The 26891-nt window shown below is 38.9% G+C and overlaps 2 protein-coding genes across 3 annotated transcripts; one reads left to right on the top strand and one right to left on the bottom strand.

Annotated features, from left to right (window-relative positions):
• The first annotated feature begins 107 nt into the window (after nucleotides 1–107).
• Nucleotides 108–6203, top strand: LOC144371818 (lipocalin Cav p 3.0101-like). Of its 2 annotated transcripts, none has more exons than XM_078035167.1 (7): nucleotides 108–218; nucleotides 736–875; nucleotides 2032–2102; nucleotides 3360–3470; nucleotides 4350–4451; nucleotides 4607–4654; nucleotides 6083–6203. In XM_078035167.1, exons 1-6 carry the CDS (start codon nucleotides 150–152, stop codon nucleotides 4624–4626), a joined length of 513 nt encoding a protein of 170 aa, XP_077891293.1. In that variant the 5' UTR covers nucleotides 108–149; the 3' UTR covers nucleotides 4627–4654; nucleotides 6083–6203. The 2 variants fall into 2 exon arrangements, with proteins under 2 accessions (XP_077891293.1, XP_077891292.1); XM_078035166.1 differs by lacking the exon at nucleotides 6083–6203 and adding an exon at nucleotides 5408–5633.
• A 7484-nt stretch (nucleotides 6204–13687) lies between these two features.
• LOC144371819 (lipocalin Cav p 3.0101-like) lies at nucleotides 13688–19077 on the bottom strand. The gene is made up of 7 exons (XM_078035168.1): nucleotides 18971–19077; nucleotides 18334–18473; nucleotides 17114–17184; nucleotides 15804–15914; nucleotides 14824–14925; nucleotides 14621–14668; nucleotides 13688–13864 (listed from the first exon to the last, which is right to left on the bottom strand). The coding sequence occupies exons 1-6, from the start codon at nucleotides 19037–19039 to the stop codon at nucleotides 14649–14651; spliced, it is 513 nt and encodes a 170-aa protein (XP_077891294.1). The 5' UTR covers nucleotides 19040–19077; the 3' UTR covers nucleotides 13688–13864; nucleotides 14621–14648.
• Between the last annotated feature and the right edge of the window lie 7814 nt (nucleotides 19078–26891).

Consider the following 26891-nt stretch of genomic DNA (forward strand, 5'->3'; position numbering starts at 1 on the left):
TGTAGACACAAGGTCTCATGATGAGCCACAATGATTCACTGCTTGCCGTGCCAAGCCACCAATGCTATATATAGTCACATGAATACGATTCTCTCCAAGCCCTCAGCTACTCTGAGATCCTGCAAAATCAGAAGACAAATCCCCTCAAGATGAAGATCTTTCTCCTAGCTCTCGGATTTGGTCTGTTTTGTGTCTCATCCCAGTACACCCCTGCAGAGGTACCATGGATGGGCTGATATTGGGGATTCTCTCTCCTCTCTCTGTGTGTCACTCTCTCTTTCTCTTCCCACATTTCTCATGTTTATATGATGAGAATTTATAAGCTTCTCAGTCCATATATCTTCATATTCATGATATAATCCTTTTATCATCTCTTTGTATTTTTCCATCAGAGGGCTCTTCAAGTAAAATAATGATAATAATATTTTAATAAACTTAAGTTACCAATGTATTTCCTTGGATTTCCATCATCGTTGGTGATATCATTTTGGTTCTTCCAAAATCTCTCAATTTTATGGGAATCTCTCTCATGACCTTCTATGGGAATCTGACTCATGACCTTCTATAAGAATCTGACTCATGACATTATCTGATACGATTCCACTTGGTGGAAAGTACTCAAAGTATTGGATTTATTTTTCTTCTAACCTAAAGCATCTGATGGTTGTGATAAGTGTGGGAGAGAGAAGAGAAAGAAGAGTCAGTGTACACTCCAATGGGGTCTTTTCTCTCCAGTACACAACGTCCTGGCGCACGATTCTCATAGCTAGTGATGATCCACAGGCAAACAGTGAAGATGGGAGACTGAGAGGGCAACTGAGTCACCTGGAGTGTATTGGGGATCGTGATGAGATTGTCTTTGTTTTCCAGAAAAGGTGAGTGAAACTCTCCTATACCTAAAGGAACAAGAGAGCTCACCTCCGACACGTGGTCTGTTTTCAAATCCACAGTGAGACGTGTTGATGATGCTCACAGAATTGAGTCTTCTGACCTCTCTTCATGGAACAGTGTTGTAGGCTTGTGAGGAACAAACAAGGACTTCAGTAGGTGGACCCCAGAGAATCTCGTGCAGTGGTGTTTCCTTAGAGGAATTTGTGGTTGTGACTCATGTTGAACCACATCACTCACTACAGAGACTCAGAGGCAGGAAGCAAAGACTCTCTCCTTGGAAGCTCGAACCCAGTGCTAATGGCCATCAGAACCCCAGGACCTGAGTTGGAGCCTTTCCCTTTTACATCTATTGGAAATAGTGGCATCCCAATCAGATTATACCATGACTTCAATAGGCAGGACCCTACATTTACCCCTGTCAGCCATGATCCTGCAGCTGACATTTAGAAAGTCAATATTTAATCAATAAATATATGTTTCTACAAGTCAGAATTTTGAGAATTGTTAGTATTATGTAGGCATGGATATGTATATGGGAAATATTTAAATCTGTATATAATATTAATGTAATACATGTATGAACACACACACATACATATATACTTGTATTTTAAGATGAATGTAAGCAACATATATGCATGGTATATATGTAGATAGACATGTTTTCATGTTACATATTATATATATATATATATATACATAAAAACACATATGTATATATATATATAATTTTTTATTTACTTTGTTATCTTATGGAAATTCACCCTTGCAAAGCCCTCCAAGAACTACCATGGAGACCTCTTTGGCTGTCCCAATTGTGAGTGAGAGCTAGGGACATCGTTCAGGTTCAGCTCAGTGATAATACAGCTGGACAATGCCCAGTAGTCTGCAACACCAACATGAATTAACCCCCTAGAAGATAATCAGGTTGGGAAAGTCCAGGTTGAGAAAACCTGTCCTAGAACAACAAAGCAAATTCCCGAATGTGCAGACATTGCATCTGTGTCTGAGTGGAATCACGGATGGTTTTGACCACCTCGAATGCACTGCAACGCCTACAGTTCTACAAAGCAACTATGAAGGAGTGTGCAAGAGGAGATGAGGAAAAATGAATGTGTGCTCTCTTGGTTTGTCTTGAAGGTTGAAGAAGAAGTGTGATCAGTTCAAAGTTGTGGGGAAGAGAATCCAGGATGATGTCTACGAAGCTGACTGTGAGTATTTGCTCTTTTGTGTGCTGCATGATCCAAGCCTGCAGGTGTGTTCCAGTGCAGGGTCTTGGGTATAGCAAACATCAAGGTGTGTGGATACTGTCACTCTTTCTGCTTTTATTTGCTATGCAACCTTGGAAATACTGGTAAACATGTGAGCATTTGATTCATCAGACCAAGTCAGGATAAGGTACGTGTCATCTCAAGTTGCCTTGTTGGATGTTGGTATTAATTATATGTCAGGATGGTTCCCTGAGTTTATGTATATATATATATATATATATATATATATATATATATATATATATATATATATATATATATCATGGGCTTTTCTGGCATGGAGAGCTTTCTAAAGTAACCTTAAATTATAAAAGTTATTTTAGAACTCGTCTTCCTTTGGTCTGACAAGTGAATCACTCTGTCATATTATTCAATAAACCATTTAAATATGAAGAAGATATGTAATAGGTACACTAACACAGTATTACTGTCTGATTGAAACTCCAAAGGTAAGATAAAGTAATCTTTATCTCCAAAGGTAAGATAAACTCCAAAGGACATCAATAAAGTAACAACCCAAACATTCATATTAAATTAAACATAATTTGAATGTTACTTGAAACCAACAAAACATTAATACAGACTTCTGTATCCATAATATCAAGTGACTGGATTTCAAACACCAATTGTATAAATATTAAATGACCTGAATATTTTATTTTTTGGAAAGAAAATGTACATTTGATATTATCATCTTTGTCTGACACATTTATTTTTATTTTAATATAAATATACAGCAATATTATGTTGTTGAAGGTGATAACTTGAATATTTAAGATCAACACAATATATTCCAGTCTCTTTTGGTGGAGTTCCATTATAATACTGGCTGGCCTGACCTTTGAGTCATAAAATTGCAGAAAATTTGAAATTAGCTTTTGTGAGATGATTAACCAAGTAGGAGCTGCCCATCTACCATCTTCCTACAGATCTTGGAGCCAGGATCGTTGCTTCCAAGGAACAATATTCAATCCATTAATGACTAGGCAATTTCAAGACTGGGAATCTCGACAATCTGAAGATTGGGATCTGGAATTGCTTCCCTGGATCTGTAGCAACTTATCTGGTTATAACACATAAAGTGCCATTTTAGTGAAATAGGATTTATTATGAATGGAAGGGTCCACATTAAAGTGTTACAAGCAAGTAATAGAATATATATATAAAGTTTTGAGATATTTATTCTTTCCCTTCCAGACTCAGGTAAAAATGTCTTCAAAATCAAGTACGCCTCAGATCGAGTCAAAGCACTATATAATGAAAATACGGATAAAGATGGCAAAGTTACACACTTTACTGGGCTTCTTGGTGAGTATCATGTCTTTTACCCTATGGAGAATACAAGAGGTATTTTTTTTCTATTTTGTTGGTAAAGGAGAGAAATGTGGGGCTGCATATGATGAAAAATAGAAAATGAAATGGAAAAATAGGTATGTATAAAATTTAGAATCAGTAGACTTGTTTCAGAATTCATGACAAAATACATCATGAACTTAAAATATTTGTTGTACCATAAGTTTTTGAAGAGTGGCAAAGCTTACATGTATTGTTCATGAAATAAAGAGTCATATCATCCATTCACATACAAGGTTCCCAGGTCTTCTAAAAATAGAGAGTTTGGACTCACACATCATAACCAATGACAGGTCAAGATGCAGAAACGAGGTATCAGATCCACGTGTCAAATAGGTGGGGATACAAGTTTATTTTTTCTTAGATGAAAGAAGAGACACTATTCATTTGTTTCTGTTTGTATTAGCAGAGAGGACCATGGTAATGTGCTCCATGAAAAGTTCAGATCATCTGCTCTCTGGCTATTGAATATTGGACTAGTGGTCCAGAACACCAGAGAATGGATTCATATATAGACATAGGGAAAATAAAAAACCACAGTGTAGAAGAATTTTAGATTCTCAGATCCAAGATATATTCAAGAGAATCATAAGATTTGGGCAACATTGCATTGACAGAATAAATGGTCTTCAATGTCCTCAGTAGTCATAAGAACTGGTCCATGATAGAATGTTCCATATGTGAAATTCACAGTATTTTCATGTCACCCAAGAGTGACCTGGTACAGTAGGATTAGATGCAGCATGGCAGTGGTGGGAAAAATGGTTACAGTATGTGACCCAGAGGACGCTTTCTAACAGAAACCCCGTCTGCATTATCCACTTTGAACCATAGGAAAAGATAAAAGTCTGAGTGAGGAGGAACAGAAGAAATTTGAAGAGCTGACAGTGGAAATGAACATTCCAAAGGAAAACATCAGAAATGTGACAGACACTGGTAAAGTCACTTTCCCTCTTCCTGCAGTATAGACAGATATCTGAAATAAAACCAAGGACAGGGAACTTAATTTAGATCCTCCATTTGCAAAATGGAAATCTGTAGACATTGAGCAACCCCAGTGATCATGTTTTCTCTTTTCTTCTCTTTCACAGATGATTGTCCTCCTAACTAAAAACCTTGTTGATGAGGACACTCTTGAGGTTTGTATTGCGTGACTCAGTTCTGTTAAAAATTTCCCGCTTGTGAAAGTTGGTATGAATATTTAATAGTGAAATTGTTCTCCTTGTAGGGGGCTGAGATGAGTGTATGTGTTTAAAACATTGAAAAGCAAGTCTACCTTGGGGTAAAGAGTGGGGTTCTTCAATTTGGAGAAAGGTTGAGGGTATTTTATGAAGTACTCTACCATCAAATTATATTAACACTGGTAAATCCCATTGTGAATAGTATCTTGTAGTGGGAAAATCTTCAGTAACTCAAGAGGAGATTTCTCAAAGGCACACTTCTTAAAAATTTTGTTGTGTGGTACTAAAAATTGAACCCAGAGCATGACCACTGAAATGCCCTCCAACCCACCTTATTCTTTATCCTGAGACTGCATCTGTCTAAGATATAGAAGCTGGCCTCAAACTTGAGATATTCCTGTCTCAGCCTGTAGAGGCTCTGGGATCCTAGGCATGCACCACTGCTCCAAGCACTTGTTTCTTAACGCATTGCATGCCTCAGAATGCAACCTAGAAAATCTCAAGGAGTTGCCCATAGTTGCATAAATGTATATTTTATATAAAAAATCCCAGTAGAACATGAACATACCATGTTCAGTGAGAAGAAAAGTGTGTCAGTGTTTGTCCATTTTAAAACAGATTAATGTACTTTGTGTTTTTATTGAAATAGTCACCCACATCATGTCATTAACATCAGCTTCTACATCTCAATTTTTTTTTGCACCCTCACAGATACTAATAAGATCAGGAATATTCGCAAAGTTATCTTCTCCAAGTCTTCAGATTTATCTATATGAAGAACAAAAAAATATTGCCCACAATTTAAAATCCTTTTTTTTTCCTTTTCTGCGAAATTTCAAACTGTGTCTTATGGATTCTCTGTCTGTTCTCTTCTATGTCTCACCTGCTATTTTTGAATTCATAATTGATTAAATAAATTGAATATTATATGCACAAATATGTGTCTTTGAAGACATTCATGAGAATCTCCATGCACAGAAGTACCTATGCCAATGAAAACACTAAACACCTGGCTGTATAAGACAATGATTATTTTAGTTAAAACTAGTGGCAAAAGTGCATCATGACTCCTGAATACAGAGGAAATAATAAGTTCTAACATTACATATGTGAATGTGGTAATGTTTACAGAGGAGGGGCCCAGCAAAAACTCATGTATAAGACAATGCAAGACAGTTTACAGTTAAAGGCTTAGGTAATGAGAGTTGTGATCTAATACTGGATTAATCCACTTGAATGAGTTAACTGGGTGGTAACTATAGGCATGTGGAATGTGCTGCAGGAGAGGGTCCCTGGGCTGTTCCTTTGGGGTTTCTATCCTGTCCCTGGTGAGCAGAGCTCTCTCATCTTCCTGGTGTCCTATCCTGTGCTGTTCTCCTCCTCCAGGACCTGCCGCCATTTTATTCTACCTCCCCTTGGACCAGGAGCAATGGAGGCAGCCATATGTGGAGTGAACATCTGAAACTATAAGCCCCCAGATACACTTTAGCTCCTCTTAAATTGTTCTTGTCACGTCTTTTGGTCATAGTTTTGAAAAAGATAATTAAAATAGACTTTTCTGATGCAATGCAAATTATATATCACATATCACTTGAGAAGTCATCTGCATGGTTAGAATAGGTTAAAAAAAGAAGACTCGTGATGGAAACATACAGGATGCAATACAAATGTCCTTCCTGACATAAATGAGGGAAGGATCTTGGTTAACCAGAATATTTTTACAGTCTACTTTGCCCTGACGTCAGAAAATATTCAAATTATTATGTGGTTGAGCTGCATAAATGTGCTGCACGTGGTAGGGCCTGGGTTCAATAATGTCCTAAAACATCCAATTTAGAAAGTTTCTCCTGGTCCCTGGGGATATATCCCCAACATTTCTCAATAGTTATGTTTCTTAGTCAACACTATAGAAGAGACGGGTACAATGTGACATGAGGCCAAGGCAGAGGACTGAAACCAAGTAAAGATGACAGATGAAGAATTGTTCACATTATTCTCAAAGCCTAAAGGTTACAAAGCATCTTGTTATGGTTAAAGAAACATCATAGACACTTCTGTTATAAAGCATCAGTCCCCACTGTGTTGACAGAATGCCTAATTTCCAACCTACCATCTACCTCCAAATAACCAATGTTCCACGTAGGAGACAAAGCTCTTCTCATAGAATTTTCCAGCTTAACAGCTTTATTTGGGAGAATCTAAGTATCTGACTTTGACCTCAGGCTCCAGGTCTGTGAGAAGCTAAAATCTAACTTGTAAACCATTAGGTTGGGACTTTGTCATGCCAGCCCCAGGCACTGACTCATCCCTTACACTTTTCACAGTAATAAAAAGGAATTGTTTGGAGGTCATAAGCATTTTCATTTAAAAAGCTCCCAGGAATCTAGGACTTAACAAACTTGCTGAACTGTAGGTAGGTACCAAAGGATCTTATGAATGGCATCTAAACATAATGGTGAGAGTTAGTGATTTTTTTCATGGATCAAAGACAATGGGAAGCTGTTATGGTGTGCATGGGAGGTGTTCTCTGAAAGCTCACATGTGAGTGAATGCAAGAGGATTTGGAGCAGAAATGAATGGATTATACATTTATCCTAATCAGTGAATTAATCCCTAATGGGATTAACTGATGGTAGTTGAGGTTTGGCTGGAGGATGTGGGCATTGGGACATGGCTTGGTGGTAATGATTTTTTTTTATCTGGAGACTGGTGACTCTGTCTCTCTGTTTCCTGAATCTATATGAGCTGCTTCCCTCTACCACACTCTTCCACCATTTCGTTCTGCCTCACCTTGAGCCCCAGTGAATGGAGCCTGCTGTCTAAGGACTGAGACTTCTGAAACTATGAACCCCCAAATGAACTCTTTGTCCTGTATAATTGTTATGATAGGATCTTTTAATCACAGTGACAAAAAAAAGCTAACTAAAAGAGATGGTCATCTGTCTCCAACCCTTTCCCTCTGTCTAGAAGTCTGGATTCTCCTGAATAATCCTCCTGCGGAAGCTGGTGGCCACCATCTTGTCCTGGGATCACCTGGTATTCTCTCTCTTCTTCAGGTTCCATACTCTTCCTTGCAAGTTCGCATTTCCCCCTTTTCTATGGACATGATCCAAGTTAAATTAATACACACCCCAAGGGCCTCGTTTTAGCTTGATTAGCCACTGGGGACACTGCTCCTGAGGGACAAATTTCAACATAGAAATTTGCAGGCAGGGCTCTCAATTCAGCCCATCTCAGAAACTTCACTTTCTCTCTGGTGAAATGCTTAATTAATCTTATATCTCTTGGGGAAATCAGTTTGTCTGGATGAGTTGACCTTCAAATGTATGGCTGGTTTCATTTATCTAATATAGCCCTTAGTTTGGGCAATGATTTAGCAGATAAAACTACACATGACATACATATTTTCTCTACACTAGAAGAAGCTATATATTTTCCTAAAAGGTTCCATGTCAATGCTAATACTTTACAAAGTGTTTTAAAATAACTAAGGGACAAGCTAGACAAATAATAAAACAATGCAAAATTGTGTGACGTTTTTACCACAAGTTAATCTTGGAGTCAATCCTAGAGGACTGATACCTAACCATTTTTTGGCAAATGAACATCACACACTTGCCAGAATTTGGAAAATTAAAATATTTCCATGTAACAGTTGATACATCTTCTGGATTTTTGATGGGCCCCCTTCATGCCGGAGGAAAAACTAAACATGTTATAGCTCATTGCTTACAAAATTTTGCCACTGTAGGAATTCCAAAACAGTTAAAAACAGATAATGCCCCTGGTTATACTTCTACCTCTTTTTTAACAATTTTGTTCATCATTTGGCATTACTCATATAAAAGGAATCCCATACAATCCACATACAATCCCATACAAAAATAAATAAATCCAATTCCTTGAGAGCTTTCCACCAAGTAGAATCATACCAGATAATGTCATGAGTCAGATTCCCGTAGAAGGTCTGGAGTCAGATTACCATAGAAGGTCATGAGTCAGATTCCCATACAAGGTCATGAGAGAGATTCCCATAAAATTGAGAGATTTGGGAAGAAAGAACATGATATCACCAAATATGATGGAAACTCCAAGGAAATACACTGGTAACTTAACTTTATTAAAATTATTACTATGATTATTTGACTTGAAGAGCCATCTGATGGAAAAATACAAAGAGTTGATAAAAGGGTTATATCATGAATATGAATACATATGGACTGAGAAGCTTAAAAAATCTCATCACATAAAAATTAGAAATGTGGGAAGAGAGGAGAGAGAGAGAGAGAGAGAGAGAGAGAGAGAGAGAGAGAGAGAGAGAGAGAAAGAGAGAGAGAGAGAGAGAGAGAGAGAGAGGAGAGAGAGGAGAGAGAACCCCCATGATCAGCACATCCATGGTACCTCTGCAGGGGTGTACTGGGATGAGACACAAAACAGACCAAATCCGAGAGGAAGGAGAAAGATCTTCATGATGAGGAGATTTGTCTTCTGATTTTGCAGGATCTCAGAGTAGCTGAGGGCTTGGAGAGAATCGTATTCATGTGACTATATATAGCATTGGTGACTTGGCATGGCAGGCAGTGAATCATTGTGGCTCATCATGAGACCTGTGTCTACAAGTGTGTCCTGGTTGGCAGGGATAGGCGGTGGAGGACATTCTGCTATGAAACTAATGGGATTAGTACTAGAAGCAGCTTAATATTGGGCAAGTGATCGACCTTTATCTGAGGCAGAAGCACAAAGCCAGCCATTGATCTGTGGACACTAATATTTATTTCATCTTTGACCCTGATCGCAGAAGTGGAAGATGAAGTCCAAAACATCTATTCCCAGCTCCTGTATAACTTCTCTAATATTTTGGGAGAATGTTGTTAGAAACTTTCTAGAATCAAAGATGGTACCCATGGTCTACCATATTAGATTACAACAATTATTCCTGAGATAGAAGGTGAGAAGGCACCACTCACATAAGTCTATGATTCAATTTAAGAAGATGTTTCAATAGTAATAATAATAAATACAAATGCTCTTTCAATCAATTTACAAGCCTTACATGGAATTGAGATCCATGTGGTTTCAAGTTATCCAGTTGAATTGCCCACATTAGCTGACCACATTAGATCAACCCAGGGTCCATCTCTCTGAAAGTAGTAGGACACAGGCTGTCACGTGTATACCAACCCTAACTGTGAGGATCTTGGGGATCCAAACATGAGGATCATGTCAGTATTTGAAGTACACTCAAATATTTTTACCTAATTTACTTCTAGCAGTTATAAAATTTCTTGTCTAATTTCTAAATCTTTGATGCATGTTGATTTGAATTATCTGTGGGTGGAGAGACTGAGGTGTCATTTCATGTTGCTATAGGTAGTTATCCAGTTTTCTCCAACACCATTTGTTAAAATGGCGGTCTTTTCTCCAAGATATATTTTTGGCAACGTTGCCAAATATCATACAGCTGTAGGTATATGATTTTTCTCTTGGTCCTATATTTTATTCCTTTGCTCTTTGTGACAATTTGATGCCAATAACAAACTCTTTTGTAAATACAGCTCTGTAGTATAATTTCAGATAATGTCACCTGCTTTGATTTTCCTAGTTATTATTTCTTTACCTTTTCTGGGTCTCTTATTCTCCCAAATAAATTTAAGAATACATTTCTAATGCTGTGAAGAATGTCATTGTTATTTTTACAGGGATTGCATTGAATCTGGATATTGCTTTTGGTATTATGGCCATTTTTAAAATATTAATTTTGCCTATCCATAAACATGGGCTGTCCTTCCATCTTCTAAGATCTTCCTCAATTTCTTCTTCAGTTTTCTATAAATTCCACTGCAGTGCTTTTATACCTATTTGTTTATATTAATACCTACATATTTAATTTTTGAGGTTCTTGTGAATGGGATGATTTTTTCCTGATTTCCTTCAATGCTGAATCACTGTGGGAGGATAGGAAATTCACTGATTTGGTTTGTGTTGATCTGTATCCTGCTGCTTTGCTAAACTCATTTATAAACTCAAGAATAGTCTTCTAGTAGAGTTTTATATATTTTCTAGTTAGAGGATAATATCTTCGGCAGAGATAGTTTGACTTCTCCAATTTGTATCCCCTTGATTACTTTTTCTGGTCTCATCACACTGGCTAGCATTTCAAGGATTCTATTTTCACAAATAGGATTTTTGAGAATGGACAGCCTTTTTTGTTCCTGAATTTATAGTAATTGCTTTTAGTTATTCTTCCTTTTAGTTCAATGCCGACCTTGAGTTTGTCATAAATGGCCTTTACAATAAAGAGTTAGGCTCTGAGAAAGTTATTGGGATGCAGACTCAAAATGAAATACAAAAAGGAATTGGGATATGACTCAGTAGCTAAGCTCTCCTGTGTTCAGCACTTAGGACTATATATATGTGTGTGTGTGTGTGTGTGTGTGTGTGTGTGTGTGTGTGTGTGTGTGTAATTGACAATCAAAATATATTTTGAAGAAATATGTTCATCTAAAGCATATAAAAATATGTAACAGAATATTAGATAAATGAAACCAGCCATACATTTGAAGGTCAACTCATCCAGACCAAGTGATTTGCCCAAGAGATATAAGATTAATTAAGCATTTCATAAGAGAGAAAGTGAAGTTTCTGAGATTTGTTGAATTGAGAGCCCTGCCTGAAAATTTCTATGTTGAAATTTGTCCCTCAGGAGCAGTGTCCCCAGTGGTTAATCAAGCTAAAACGAGGCCCTTGGGGTGTGTATTAATTCAACTTGGATCATGTCCATAGAAAAGGGGGAAATGCGAACTTGCAAGGAAGAGTATGGAACCTGAAGAAGAGAGAGAATACCAGGTGATCCCAGGACAAGATGGCGGCCACCAGCTTCCGCAGGAGGATTATTCAGGAGAATCCAGACTTCTAGACAGAGGGAAAGTGTTGCAGACAGAGGACCATCTGTTTTAGTCAGCTCTTTTTGTCACTGTGATTAAAAGATCCTATCATAACAATTATAGAGGACAAAGAGTTCATTTGGGAGATCATAGTTTCAGAAGTCTCAGTTCTTGGGCAACAGGCTCCATTCACTGGGGCTCAAGGTGAGGCAGAATGACATGGCGGAAGAGTGTGGTAGAGGGAAGCTGCTCACATGGAATCAAAAAACAGAAAGACAGAGTCTCCAGAATCCAGATTTTTTTAAAAAAATCATTACCACAAAGCCATGTCCCAATGCCCACCTCCTCCAGCCAAACCTCAGCTACCATTAGTTAATCCCATTAGGGATTAAGTCACTGATTAGGCTAAATGTATAATCCATTCATTTCTGCTCCAAATCCTCTTGCATTCTCTCACATGTGAGCTTTCAGAGAACACCTCCCATGCACACCATAACAGCTTCCCATTGTCTTTGATCCATGAAAAATCACTAACTCTCACCATTATGTTTAGATGCCATTCATAAGATCCTTTGGTACCTACCTACAGTTCAGCAAGTTTGTTAAGTCCTAGATTCCTGGGAGCTTTTTAAATGAAAATGCTCATATCCTCCAAGCCCTTCCTTTTTATTACTGTGAAGAGTGTAAGGGATGAGTCAGTGCCTGGGGCTGGCATGACAAAGTCCCAACCTAATGGTTTACACAGAAGATTTTAGCTTCTCACAGACCTGGAGCCTGACATCAAAGTCAGATCCTTTGATTCTCCCAAATGAAGCTGTTCAGCAGGAACATTCTATGAGACGAGCTTTGTCTCCTACGTGGAACATTGGTTATTTGGAGGTACATGGTAGGTTGGAAATTAGGCATTCTGTCAACACAGTGGGGACTGATGCTTTATAACAGAAGCGTCTATGATGTTTCTTTAATGATAACAAGACGCTCTGTAACCTTTAGGCTTTGAGAATAATGTGAACAATTCTTCATCTGTCATCTTTACTTGGTTTCAGTCCTCTGCCTTGGCCTCATGTCACATTGTACCCGTCTCTTCTATAGTGTTGACTAAGAAACATAACTATTGAGAAATGTTGGGGATATATCCCCAGGGACCAGGAGAAACTTTCTAAATTGGATGTTTTAGGACATTATTGAACCGAGGCCCTACCACGTGCAGCACATTCATGCAGCTCAACCACATAATAATTTGAATATTTTCTGACGTCAGGGCAAAGTAGACTGTAAAAATATTCTGGTTAACCAAGATCCTTCCCTCATTTATGTCAGGAAGGACATTTGTATTGCATCCTGTATGTTTCCATCATGAGTCTTCTTTTTTTAACCTATTCTAACCATGCAGATGACTTCTCAAGTGATACGTGATAGATAATTTGCATTACATCAGAAAATTCTATTTTATTCATCTTTTTTTCAAAACTATGACCAAAAGACCTGACAAGAACAATTTTAGAGGAGTTGAAATATATCTGGGGCTTATAGTTTCAGATGTTCACTCCACATATGGCTGCCTCCATTGCTCCTTGCCCAAGGGGAGGCAGTACAAAATGACGGCAGCGCCAGGAGGAGGAGATCATCTCAGGAGAGGGCACAAGGAAGATGAGAGAGCTCTGCTCACCAGGGACAGGATAGAAACCCCAAAGGAACAGCCCAGGGACCCTCTCTTGCAGCACATTCCACATGCCTATAGTCACCATCCAGTTAACTGAATTGGATTAATCCAGTATTAGATCGCAACTCTCATAACCTAATTCTTTCACCTCTGAACTTTCTTGCATTGTCTCATACATGAGTTTTTTTGCTGGACCCCTCCTCTGTAAACCTTACCACATTCACATCTGTGATGTTAGAACTAATTATTTCCTCTGTATTCAGGAGTCATGAGGCACTTTTGCCACTAGTTTTAACTAAAATAATCATTGTCTTCTACACCCAGCTGTTTAGTGTTTTCATTGGAATAGGTATTTCTGTGCATGGAGATTCTCATGAATGTCTTCAAAGACACACATTTGTGCATATAATATTCAATTTATTTAATCAATTATGAATTCAGGAATAGCAGGTGAGACATAGAAGAGAACAGACAGAGAATCCATAAGACACAGTTTGAAATTTCGCAGAAAAGGAAAAAAAAGGATTTTGAATTGTGGGCAATATTTTTTTGTTCTTCATATAGATAAATCTGAAGACTTGGAGAAGATAACTTTGCGAATATTCCTGATCTTATTAGTATCTGTGAGGGTGCAAAAAAAACATCGAGATGTACAAGCTGATCTTAATGACATGATGTGGGTGAGTATTTCAATAAAAACACAAAGTACATTAATCTGTTCTAAAATGGACAAACACTGACACACTTTTCTTCTCACTGAACATGGTAGGTTCGTGTTCTACTGGGATTTGTCTTATATGAAAATATACATTTATGCAACTATGAGCAACTCCTTGAGAGTTTCTAAGTTGAATACTGAGGCAGCAATGCATTAAGATACAAGTGCATGGAGCAGTGGTGCATGCCTAGCATCCCAGAGACTCGCGGGCTGAGGCAGGAATATCTCAAGTTTGAGGCCAGCTTCTATATCTTAGACACATGCAGTCTCAGGATAAAGAATAAGGTGGGTTGGAGGGCATTTCAGTGGTCATGCTCAGGGTTCAATTTTTAGTACCACACAACACAATTTTTAAAAAGTGTGCCTTTGAGAAATCTCCTCTTGTGTTATTGAAGATTTTGCTGCTACAAGACACTATTCACAATGGGATTTACCGGTGTTAATATAATTTGATGGCAGAATACTTCACCAAATTCACTCAATCTGTCTCTGATTTGAAGAACCACACTCTTTACCCCAAGGTAGTCTTGCTTGTCAAGGTTTTAAACCATACACTCATCTCAGCACACTTCAAGTGGGACAATTCCACTATTAAATATTCATACCAACTTTCACAAGGGGGAAATTTTTAACAGAACTAAGAGTCACGCGATACAAACCTCAAGAGTCTCCTCATTAACAAGGTTCTTAGTTAGGAGGACAATCATCTGTGAAAGAGAAGAAAATATAAATCATCATCACTGGGGTTGCTCAATGTCTACAGTTTGCCAGTTTGCAAATGCAGGATCTGAAGTAAATTCCCTGTCCTTGGTTTCATTTCAGATATCTGTCTATACTGCAGGAAGAGGGAAAGTGATTTTACCAGTGTCTGTCACATTTCTGATGTTTTCCTTTGGAATGTTCATTTCCACTGTCAGCTCTTCAAATTTCTTCAGTTCCTCCTCACTCAGACTCTTTTCTTTTGCTATGGTTCAAAGTGGATAATGCAGACGGGGTTTCTGTTAGAAAGCATCCTCTGGGTCACATACTGTAACCATTTTTCCCACCATTGCCATGCTGTGTCTAATCCTACTGTACCAGGTCACTTTTGGATGACATGAAAATACTGTGAATTTCACATATGGAACATTCTATCATGGACCAATTCTTATGACTACTGAGGACATTGAAGACCATTTATTCTGTCAATGCAATGTTGCCCAAATCTTATAAATTCTCTTGAATATATCTTGGATCTGAGAATCTAAAATTCTTCTACACTGTGGCTTTTTATTTTCCCTATTTCTACATATGAATGCATTCCCTGGTGTTCTGGACCACTAGTCCAATATTCAATAGCCAGAGAGCAGATGATCTGAACTTTTCATGGAGCACATTACCATGGTCCTCTCTGCTAATACAAACAGAAACAAATGAATAGTATCTCTTCTTTCATCTAAGAAAAAATAAACTTTTATCCCCACCTATTTGATACGTGGATCTGATACCTCGTTTCTGCATCCTGACCTGTCATTGGTTATGATGTGTGAGTCCAAACTCTCTATTTTTAGAAGACCTGGGAACCTTGTATGTGAATGGATGATTTGACTCTTTATTTCATGAACAATACATGCAAGCTTTGCCTCTCTTTAAAATTATGGAAAAACAAAAATTTAAAGTTCATGATGTATTTTGTCATAAATTCTGAAAAAAGTCTACTGAATTCTAAGTTTTATTCATACGTATATTTCCATTTCATTTTCTATTTCTCTTCATATGCAGCCCTACATTTCTCTTCTTTACCAACAAAATAGAAAAAAATACCTATGCTATTCTCCAGAGAATAAAAGACATGATACTCACCAAGAAGCCCAGTAAGGTGTCTAACTTTGCCATCCTTATCCGTATTTTCATTATATATTGCTGTGACACGATCTGAGGTGTACTTGATTTCGAAGAAATTTTTACCTGAGTCTGGAAGGGAAAAAAATAAACATCTCAAAACTCAATATAATCACTTTTTCAAAACATATATATTTTCTATTACTTGCTTGTAACAGTTTAATGTTGACCCTTCCTTTCGTAATAAATCCTATTTCATTAAAAAGCACTTAATGCTTTAAGTTGCTACAGATAAGTTGCTACAGATCCAGGGAAGAAATTCCAGATCCCAATCTTCAGATGGTCAAGATTTCCAGTCTTGAAATTGCCTAGTCATTAATGGATTGAATATTGTTCCTTGGAAGCAACGATCCTGGCTGCAAGATCTGTAGGAAGATGGTAGATGGGCAGCTCCTACTTGATTAATCATCTCACAAAAGCTAATTTTCAGCAATTTTCTGACTCAATGGTCAGGCCAGCCAGTATAATAATGGAACTCCACCAAAACAGACTGGAATATATTGTGTTGATCTTAAATATTCAAGTTATCACCTTGTCTTGTATATATATATATTACATAATGTCGCTGTATATTTATATTAAAATAAAAATAAATGTGTCAGACAAAGATGATAATATCAAATGTAAATTTTCTTTCCACAAAATGGAATATTCAGGTCATTTAATATTTGTACAATTGGTGTTTGAAATCCAGTTACTTGATATTATGGATACAGAAGTCAGCATTAAGGTTTGTTGGTTTCAAGTAACATTCAAATTATGTCTAATTTAGTATGAATGTTTGGGTTGTTACTTTATGGATGTCCATTCTTACCTTCGGAGTTTCAATCAGATGGTAATACTTTGTTAGTGTACCTATTACATATCTTCTTCATATTTAAAGTGTTTATTGAATAATATGTCAGTGTGATTCAATTGTCAGACCAAAGGAAGACGAGTTCTATAACAACTTTTATAATTTAAGGTTACTTTAGAAAGCTCTCCATGCCAGAAAAGCCCATGGTATATATATATAAACTCAGGGAACCATCCTGACATATAATTAATACCAACATCCAACAAGGCAACTTGAGATGACACGTACCTTATCCTGACTTGGTCTGATGAATCAAATGGTCACATGTTTACCAGTATTTCCAAGGTTGCATAGCAAATAAAAGCTGAAAGAATGACAGTACCCACACACCCTGATGTGTGCTATACCCAAGACCCTGCACTGGAACACACCTGCAGGCTTGGATCATGCAGCACACAAAAGAGCAAATACTCACAGTCAGCTTCGTAGACATCATCCTGGACTCTCTTCCCCACAACTTTGAACTTATCGCACTTCTTCTTCAACCTTCAAGACAAACCAAGAGAGCACACACTCTTTTTTCCTCATCTCTTTTGCACACTCCTTTATATTTGCTTTGTAGAACTGTAGGCATTGCAGTGCATTCGAGGTGATCAAAACCATCCGTGATTTCACTCAGACACAGATGCAATGTCTGCACATTCTGAAACTGGATTTGTTGTTCTAGGACAGGTTTTCTCAACCTGGACTTTCCCAACCTGATTATCTTCTAGGGGGTTAATTCATGTTGGTGTTGGAGACTGCTGGGCATTGTCCAGCTGTATTATCACTGAGCTGAACCCGAACAATGTCCCTAGCTCTCACTCACAATTGGGACAGCCAAAGAGGTCTCCATGGTAGCCCTTGGAGGGCTTTGCAAGGGTGAATTTCCATAAGATAACAAAGTAAATAAAAAAATTATATATATATACATATGTGTTTTTATGTATATATATATATATAATATGTAACATGAAAACATGTCTATCTACATATATACCATGCATATATGTTGCTTACATACATCTTAAAATACAAGTATATATGTATGTGTGTGTGTTCATACAAGTATTGCATTAATATTATATACAGATTTAAATATTTCCCATATACAGATCCATGCCTACATAATACTAACAATTCTCTAAATACTGACTTTTAGAAACATGTATTTATTGATTAAATATTGACTTTCAAAACGTCAGCTGCAGGATCATGGCTGACAGGGGTAAATGTGGGGTCCTGCCTATTGAAGTCATGGTATAATCTGATTGGATGCCACTATTTCCAATAGATGTAAAAGGGAAAGGCTCCAACTCAGGTCCTGGGGTTCTGATGGCCATTGGCACTGGGTTCGAGCTTCCAAAAAGAGAGTCTTTGCTTCCTGCCTCTGAGTCTCTGTAGTGAGTGATGTGGTTCAACATGAGTCACAACCACAATTTCCTCTAAGGAAACACCACTGCACGAGATTCTCTGGGGTCCACCTACTGAAGTCCTTGTTTGTTCCTCACAAGCCTACAACACTGTTCCATGAAGAGAGGTCAGAAGACTCAATTCTGTGAGCATCATCAAGACGTCTCACTGTAGATTTGAACACAGACCACGTGTTGGAGGTGAGCTCTCTTGTTCCTTTAGGTTCAGGAGAGTTTCACTCACCTGATGTAGAAACCGAGGATAATCTCATTACAGTCCTCACTACACTCCAGGTGACGCAGATGCCCTCTCAGTTTCCCATCTTCATTGATGGCCTGTGGATCGTCACTAGCTAGGAGAACCGTGTGCCAGTACCCCGTGATCTGGAGAGGAAAGACCCCATTGGAGTGGATACTGACTCTTCTTTCTCTTCTCTCACCCACACTTTTCACAACCATGAGACACTTTAGGTTAAAAGAAAAATAAATAAATCCAATTCCTTGAGAGCTTTCCACCAAGTGGAATCGTATCAGATAATGTCATGAGTCAGATTCCCATAGAAGGTCCTGAGTCAGATTCCCATAAAATCGAGAGATTTTTGAAGAACCAAAATAATATCACCAAATATGATGAAAACTCCGAGGAAATACATTGGTAACTTAACTTTATTAAAATATTATTATCATTATTTTACTTGAAGAGCCATCTAATGGAAAAATAGAAAGAGATGATAAAAGGATTATATCAAGAATATGAAGATATATGGATTGAGAAGCTTATAAAATCTCATCATATAAACATGAGAAATGTGGGAAGAGAAAGAGAGAGAGACACAGAGAGAGAGGAGAGAGAACCCCCAATATCAGCCCATCCATGGTACCTCTGCAGGGGTGTACTGGGATGAGACACAAAACAGACCAAATCCGAGAGCTAGGAGAAAGATCTTCATCTTGAGGGGATTTGTCTTCTGATTTTGCAGGATCTCAGAGTAGCTGAGGGCTTGGAGAGAATCGTATTGATGTGACTATATATAGCATTGGTGGCTTGGCATAGCAGGCAATGAATCATTGTGGCTCATCATGAGACCTTGTGTCTGCAAGTGTGTCCTGGTTGGCAGGGATAAGTGGTGGAGGACAATCTGCTATGAAACTAATGAGATTAGTACTAGAAGCAGCTTAATGTTGGGCAAGTGATAAACCTTTATCTGAGGCAGAAGCACAAAGCCAGCCATTGATCTGTGGACACTAATATTTATTTCATCTTTGACCCTGATTGCAGAAGTGGAAGATGAAGTCCAAAACATCTATTCCCAGCTCCTGTATAACTTCTCTAATATTTGTTAGAAACATTCTAGAATCCAAGATGGTACCCGTGGTCTACCATATTAGATTGCAGCATGTATGCCTGGAATAGAAGATATCAAGGAACCACTCACGTGAGTGTATAATTAAATTTATGGAGACATTTCATTAGTAATAATAATAAATGGAAACACTTGACCCTTAATCAATTCATGAGCCTTCCTTGGAATTCATATCCATCTTCTTCCAAGTTATCCACTTGAATTATCCCCATTAGCCACCCTAGATCAACCCAGGGACAATCACTCTGGAAATAGCAAGAGACATGCTCTCATACGTATACGAACCCCAACTGTGAGGATCATGTCAATTTTTAAAGTACACCTATATGTTGGAGTGTTGACCATGGTTTTCTCCTAGTAGTTATAAAATTTCTTCTAATTCCTAAATATTTGATGCATATTGATTAGAATTTTCTGTAGATAGAGAGAAGGATGTATAATTTCATATCCTGACAGATATTATCCAGATTTTTTCTGACATCATTTATTAAAAGGCTCTATTTTCTTTTCTTTTTTTTTTTAATTTAATTTTTTATTTTTTTATTGGTTGTTCACAACATTAAAAGGCTCTATTTTCCCCAAGATATATTTTTGGCAATGTTTTCATATATGAGATAGCTGTAGATATGTGAATTTATCTCTGTGTCTTCTACCTTAGTCCTTTGTCTTCATATTCACTTTCATGGCAATACCAGAATATTTTGATTACTAACACTCAGTAGAATGATTTGAGATCCGTATTACGACATCTCCCGCTTTGATTTTCTTCTTTAGCTCTTCTGGGTATCTTACTCTTCAAATAAGTTTTAGAAAAATTTTTTTTGTAATTCTTTGAAGTAGATCATTGGTATTTTATGAAAGATTGCATTGAAAGTGCTTTTTGATTTTGGCAATATGGCCATTTAAAAAAATATCAATTCTACATTTCAAAGGACATGGGATATTCTTCCAAGTTTTAAGATCTCTTCAATTTCTTTTTCAGTGTTCTGTAAATTTTATTGTAGGGTTCTTATATCTACTTGCTTAGTTTAATAGCCAAGCTTTTAATTTTTTGACATTATTGGAATGAGACGATTTTTGCAGATTTCTCTCTTCACTGTGGGAATATAAGAAATCTATAGATTTTTTTTTCTGTGTTGATTTTCCATCCTGCTATTTTGTTAAACTCATTTATAAGCCCTAGAAGATTTCTGATAGAGATAATTGCATCTTCTAGTTATAGCATAAAATCATTGGCAAAGAGAGTTCATCTTCTCTTTCTATTTGTATCTCCTTGATTTCCTTTTCTTGCCTTATCACTCAGGCGAATGTTTCAGGGACTATATTGACTAGTATTGATTAGAGTGGACAGCCTTTTTTTGTTCCTAGATTTAGAGGAAATGCTTTCACTTATTTTTCCATTTTGTACCATGTTGACCTTGGGTTTTACATAAATAACCTTTACAATCAATAGTGAGGCTCTGAGCAAGTTGGTGACACCCTGTCTCAAAATAAAGCATAAAAAATGTTGGGGATAAGGCTCTTTGAAGTACACATTCCAAGAGCCACATCGTAAATTCTCCTGGATTCAATATTCAGTACCATATGAGCCCAGGACAATATGGCGGCCATCAGCCAGCCCAGGGGCTAATTCAGGAGAATCCAGATTTGTGCTTGGAGGGAAAGTGTTGCAGACAGGTGGGCATCTTCTTGAGTCAGTTTTGTGCCTCTGTGACTAAAAGACCCTACAAGAGAAATTGTACAGGAGGAAGAGCTTATTTGGGGGCTCAGAGTTTCAGAGGTCTTAGTCCATAGACAGCAGAATCCATTCCATGGGGCTCAAGGTGAGGCAGAACAACATGGTGGACGAGTGTGGCGGAAGGAATCCACTCAAATGGAGATCAGGAAGCAGAGAGATACTCAACTCTCCAGATACAAAGTCTATATCCCAAAGCCACGTCTCCAATGCCACCTTCTCCAGCCACACTCCACCTGCCTCTAGTTACCACCCAGTTAATCCCATTAGAGATTTAATTCACTGATTACGTTAAGGCTAGAACCCAATTATTGCTGCCCCACAACTTCTTGCATGAGCTCACACATGAGATTTTGGAGGACACCTCACATCCGAACCATAACAGCATCCCATTGTCTTTGATCCATGGGAAAAAAAATATGAACTCTCCCCCATTATGTTTAGATGCCATTCATAAGACTCTCTGTAACCTTTAGGCTTTGAGAACGATATGTACAGTCCTTCATCTGTCACCTTTACTTGGTTCCCATCCTCTGCCTTGGCCTCGTATCAGATTGTACCTGTCTCTTTCATGTTGATGACTGAGAACCACACTCTTGGGAAATATTGGAATATACCCCTAGGGACCAGGAGAAACTCTCTAAATTGGATCATTCTGGACATTTTGAACCCAGGCCCAACCTCCTGCAGCACAGTCATGCAGCTCAGCCACATAATGATTTGGATATTTGCTGATCTCAGGCCAATATAGACTCTGAAAATATTCCAGTCGACAAGGATCCTTTCTTTCTTTCTTTTTCCTTCCTTCCTTCCTTCCTTCCTTCCTTCCTTCCTTCCTTCCTTCCTTCCTTCCTTTCTTTCTTTCTCTTTCTTTCTCTTTTTAACCTATCCTAGCCATGCAGCCTCACCTCTCAAGTGATATGTGATTATTTACATTGCATCAGAAAAGTCTATTTTATTCAGCTTTTTCAAACCTATGACCATAAGATCTTACAAGAACAATTTTAGAGGTGCCAAAGTTCATCTGGGGCTCATGGTATCCAAGGTTCAGTCCATGGTGGCCGACTCCATGGCTCTGGCCCAAGGGGAGGCATAAAAAAATCGCAGCAGGGCCTGGAGGAGGAGAGCAGCTCAGGACAGGGCACCACGGAGCAGCGAATAAGGAACAGGCCAGGGACAGGATATAGTCCCCAACAGAAGGTTTTCAAGGACCCACTCCCTCCAATCTGTTTCCTCCTATAATTTCCACCCCCTCTCAGTGGTTCATTCACCTATGAATATGTCAATGGATTAATCCACTTATAAGCTCAGAGTGCTCAGGATCCAATCCTTTCCCCTTTGGTAAAATTCAGATAAGCTCACGTCAACGTCAGCATGTTGCCAACATCCCAATAAGTGATGCAGATAACAATCTCCTGGTCCATCCCAAGAGTCACCTTCATCTCCAAGAACTTCATGGTCAAACCCATTTTTTTTAACCAAGTTGCTAGCACAAAGCACGTAGGAGGGAGAGAGGACAGAAGTAGAGAAGGCCTTTTGGATTGAAGAACGTGCCCAGGGTGGGGATTGCAGAGGGAGCCAGCTTTGCAGATGGGCCTCCAGGACCTCCTGCTGCAGACAGGTTCCTTGATCTAGAGCCATGGATCCTCTCCAAGGTCCATCCTGGAGTTGGGGCTGAGACTGCATGCTGCCAAGGTGTCCATCAACAGATAAATGGATAGAGGAAATGGGGTAGGTGCTGCAGTGGTGCTGATAACGCCAAGGTCACGGGTTCGTTCCCCGTAAGGGCCACCAAATGCCACAGTCTGGCTGGGCAAAATTCAGGAGGCACTTGTCAAAAGAAACCAACTTTATTTTTAGAACTACAAATGCCAAACAAAACAGCTCCTCAGGAAAAAATCCCTCAGAACCCAACTGCCACCACTGGCTTCCACAAGCCTCTCACCCACACAAGCCTCACCACCTCCCATAATCCTTCTGCTCTTGAGGCTGATTGGCTGGGTTGTGTGGGCGGAGCCAAAGAAGTCCCCCAATGAGCAGCTCTGTGGTCTGAAACGGCAGGGAAACAGCCCAATGAGCGTCACCACAGAGGAGCCAATCAGCTAGATGTTGCTGGGGCCGCTGTGAGCCAATCATCAGCTGGCAGCTGAAAGTTTGCTGGCAGCTGGATCATCAGCCGGCAGCTGGAAGTTTGCTGGGGCCCCTTTGGCTGTGGCTCTCAACAGGTAGGTACATAGGGAATGGAATGCATTCAGCTCTAAGAAAGGTTTGTCATCTCTGTACAGATGAGTCTGGCTTTGGGATGTTTATAGATTTTTAACAGCAGGGGACATGGGTGCACTGATGCACCTCTGTCATCCCATTGGCTTGGGAGGCTGAGGCAGGAGGATCGTGAGTTCAAAGGCAGCCTCAGTGCAAAGCGAGGCCTTGAGCAGCTCAGTGAGATCCTGTCACTAAATAAAATGCAAAATAGGGCTGAGGGTGGGGCTCAGTGCTCAAGGGCCCCTGAGTTCAATCCCAGCTACACTTTCCCTCAAAAAAAAAAAAAAAGCAGGAGACACATCATTCAATCCAACAGATGGGTAATACTAAGCACTAAAATCCAGTTTATCACCGGAGCTAAAATTAAACAGGAACGAAAAGGCAAATATTCCTTAGTGGCTCTTGCAAAAACCCCTACTGGGGAAAAATAACAGAAAGCACAGTTGTTCTCTCACATAATTAAGTGAATTGTGACTTGCATTTTGCTGAAATATTAAATGTCAAAATTGAACCATTATATTCAGAGTCCATCAGTGCTAATAATTAAAATTGAGACTCTTGATAATGCTCAATTTTGTTTTTAACTAAGGGTTAAGCCCGGGAGTGCTTAACCACTGAGCCACATCCTCAGCCCTTTTTTATTTGTTCTTAATTTGGAGACAGGGTCTCGCTAGGTTGCGTAGGACCTTGCTAAGTTGCGGAGGCTGGCCTCTACTTTCTGATCCTCCTGCCTCAGCCTTCTGAGCCACGGGATGAAATATTACTTGTGATCCTTAGAAGTGATTTTTTTTAGCAAGCAGGTCACAGGATGCCACATCGGCAAATAAATAAAAAAAAAACAAATTGAGAATCTGCAACTTCCAAGTCCCTCTAGAACACACCTCCACTGTTCATGAAAGGTGAAGAAGGTCACAATGAAGATCAAGATCACAGTGAAACCTTCAGAGAGAGAGAGAGAGAGAGAGAGAGAGAGAGAGAGAGAGAAGCTCTATCGGTGGTCCATGATTGCAATCTATCACCTTGAGAATTGGAGACCTTGAAGCTGTCAATCAATCAATCAATCAATCAACAAAACGATGCAGACTGTCAGCTGGTACTAATTATATACTGGGTAGACGCCTCCCTTCATGGGATATGGGTTTGCTTGTATACTTTACCTCCAATCTCACAGAGCGCTCATCTAATGCAGTTAAAAGAAAAGAGCTTCTCACGCCCTAGTATAAAGATGTGATTATAGATTTGTTTTAAAAATAAATAATCTGAGTAATTTCCCATTGCCTTCCAACAGCTGGGGATGAGGCTCAGTCGGTAGAGAGCTTGCCTCGCATGCACTAAGGCCCTGGGTTCAATCCCCAGCTCCACACATAAATAAATACAAAAATAAAAACAAAGCCGTCTTCCAATTGCTTTAAAACTGCTTTTTCTTGAGGGGTCACTGTGTGCCATGACTTTAGCTAAAGTTGATGAAGAGTTCTGAATAATACGAAATATCACATGCACAAGGTAACGGTGGCTGACTATGAGCCATGCATTCCTGTAGCAAAATTCAAATGTGCATTTAGTTCTCATAATAGCCCCATGCAAACCATTCTGTTGGCATCAAGTGGCAAAGAAGCCTATAAAAAAAGGAATTGAAATCACTACTCGATAATCTAACGGCTCACCTTCATATCTATATTATATCTGAGATCTTTGTGCTGTGATATTTTCTCACTTTCTGCACGATTAGAAGTATCAAAACAGAATGCTGGAGGTCTCTTGCTATTTTTGCAATATCTAGTGTTTGCATTTAAGAGACTTAAATATATTTACTTACTAGGTTTTAGAGGCGTAGGAAAAAGTGAAGCGATAGTACAGATATTCCACAACGAATCCCACTTTAATATAGTTACAATTCAGTAAATAAAAAAAATAATAATACTAGGAGGAAGAGCAGCAGAGGAGATCAAATAGTTCATGGGCAGGAAGCAGGTCAGGGCATAGGGTGGTACTTAAGTGAGGTGGGTGGAATTATGTCATGCTCACCTACAGATAGGGCACCGTGAATTTCGCTATGATGCATAATAATAATATAATAATAATAATGCACCAAAAATTAATAAATAGGACATTTAGTTGATCATATATATATATAAACAGAAATCTATAGGGCAGCCACAGGAATTAGGAAATGAATTTGCAAAGTTGCAAACTTAATTGCATTCCTGTGTGCCCTGGAGGATCAAAGGGATCTTTCAACAAGATCCTGTTTATATGACTGAAAACATCGTCCTAGCATTGAAAAAAAAAATTCATCTCCTAAAGAAGAAGAACGCCTTTCATCTTGGGGCTGGACCCTTTCACAGGTGGACATTTGTGTGATGTGGAGCCAAGGCATACGCTAAATAGGGCTTCCCAGTTGGAGGTAGGGGACACAGAGAGTCCCTTGCCCTCAGATTAACCTCGAGAGCCGGTGGTTGCCAAGGGCAAGTTCCTCTTCCTCCTTGGGGTCATTTGACTATTGCAAAATCTGGGCGCTCAGCCAAGGAGACTGGCTGCAGCCGGAGCTGGGGTTGGCTCGGAGCCCTGCGCAGGTCTAAGTGCCGCACAGGAGGACCAGCGCCACCTGCTGGCCACGCCCGGGAACGGCGGCCGGTGCGTCCCGGGCTACGGTTTCCCCAGGGAGCTTGGATGCATGCCCAGGAAATGCAGCTGGCAGAATTCCCCACCTGTCAATCAAACCAGAGGGGAGGGTCCACTCCTAAGAGATAGGGCTTGCAGAAAAAAGGAGGAGAAGGAGGGGAAGATTGCACAGATAGAGTATTTTATATTTTTATCTTCGTTAAAAATCCGTTTCACATTCATTAGTATTTTATATTTTATCTTCACCCAAAATCCATTTCGAATTAATTGGTCACTAAAGCACGATTTCATATTTTCTAATAATACGTGTGCTTGAAAAATCTGTTCCAAAATAATGGATCATTAAAACCCACTTCACTCACGGGCGAATGCTTTCGTGGACTGGAAAACGTTTTCTGGTGAGCTCCAACAGCTAAAGTTGTCATGATTTTACTTTCCTGGGTGATGCAAAACGTGCAGAGCAAATGCCTCTTTTTTTTTTTTTTTTTTCGAGCACATTTAGAATTCCTTGTAAAATAATGCACTGCCGGCTACTTTTCTTGGATCTATGAATGATGGGCACTTGGTGGAGACCTTTGGCCTAAAGAATAAAAATCCCGTGATCAACTCCACTTTTGCCAATTTAAAGACATAACGATCCATCGGTGATACGGGAAGAAGTAATTTTCTTTTCTTTTCTTTTTTTTTCTTCTAATGCACAGAGGAACTGGCCAACTTCTCTTGAATGTACTCAGAGGACCTGGAGGAGATGAGTGTGCTTCCAATTTAAACAGCAGTGTTCTTCAAATTTGCTCGATGGCTTTTTCAAAGTAAGCACCA

Source organism: Ictidomys tridecemlineatus, chromosome Y (assembly GCF_052094955.1).
Source record: "Ictidomys tridecemlineatus isolate mIctTri1 chromosome Y, mIctTri1.hap1, whole genome shotgun sequence".
In the NCBI taxonomy this organism is placed as follows: Eukaryota; Metazoa; Chordata; class Mammalia; order Rodentia; family Sciuridae; genus Ictidomys; species Ictidomys tridecemlineatus.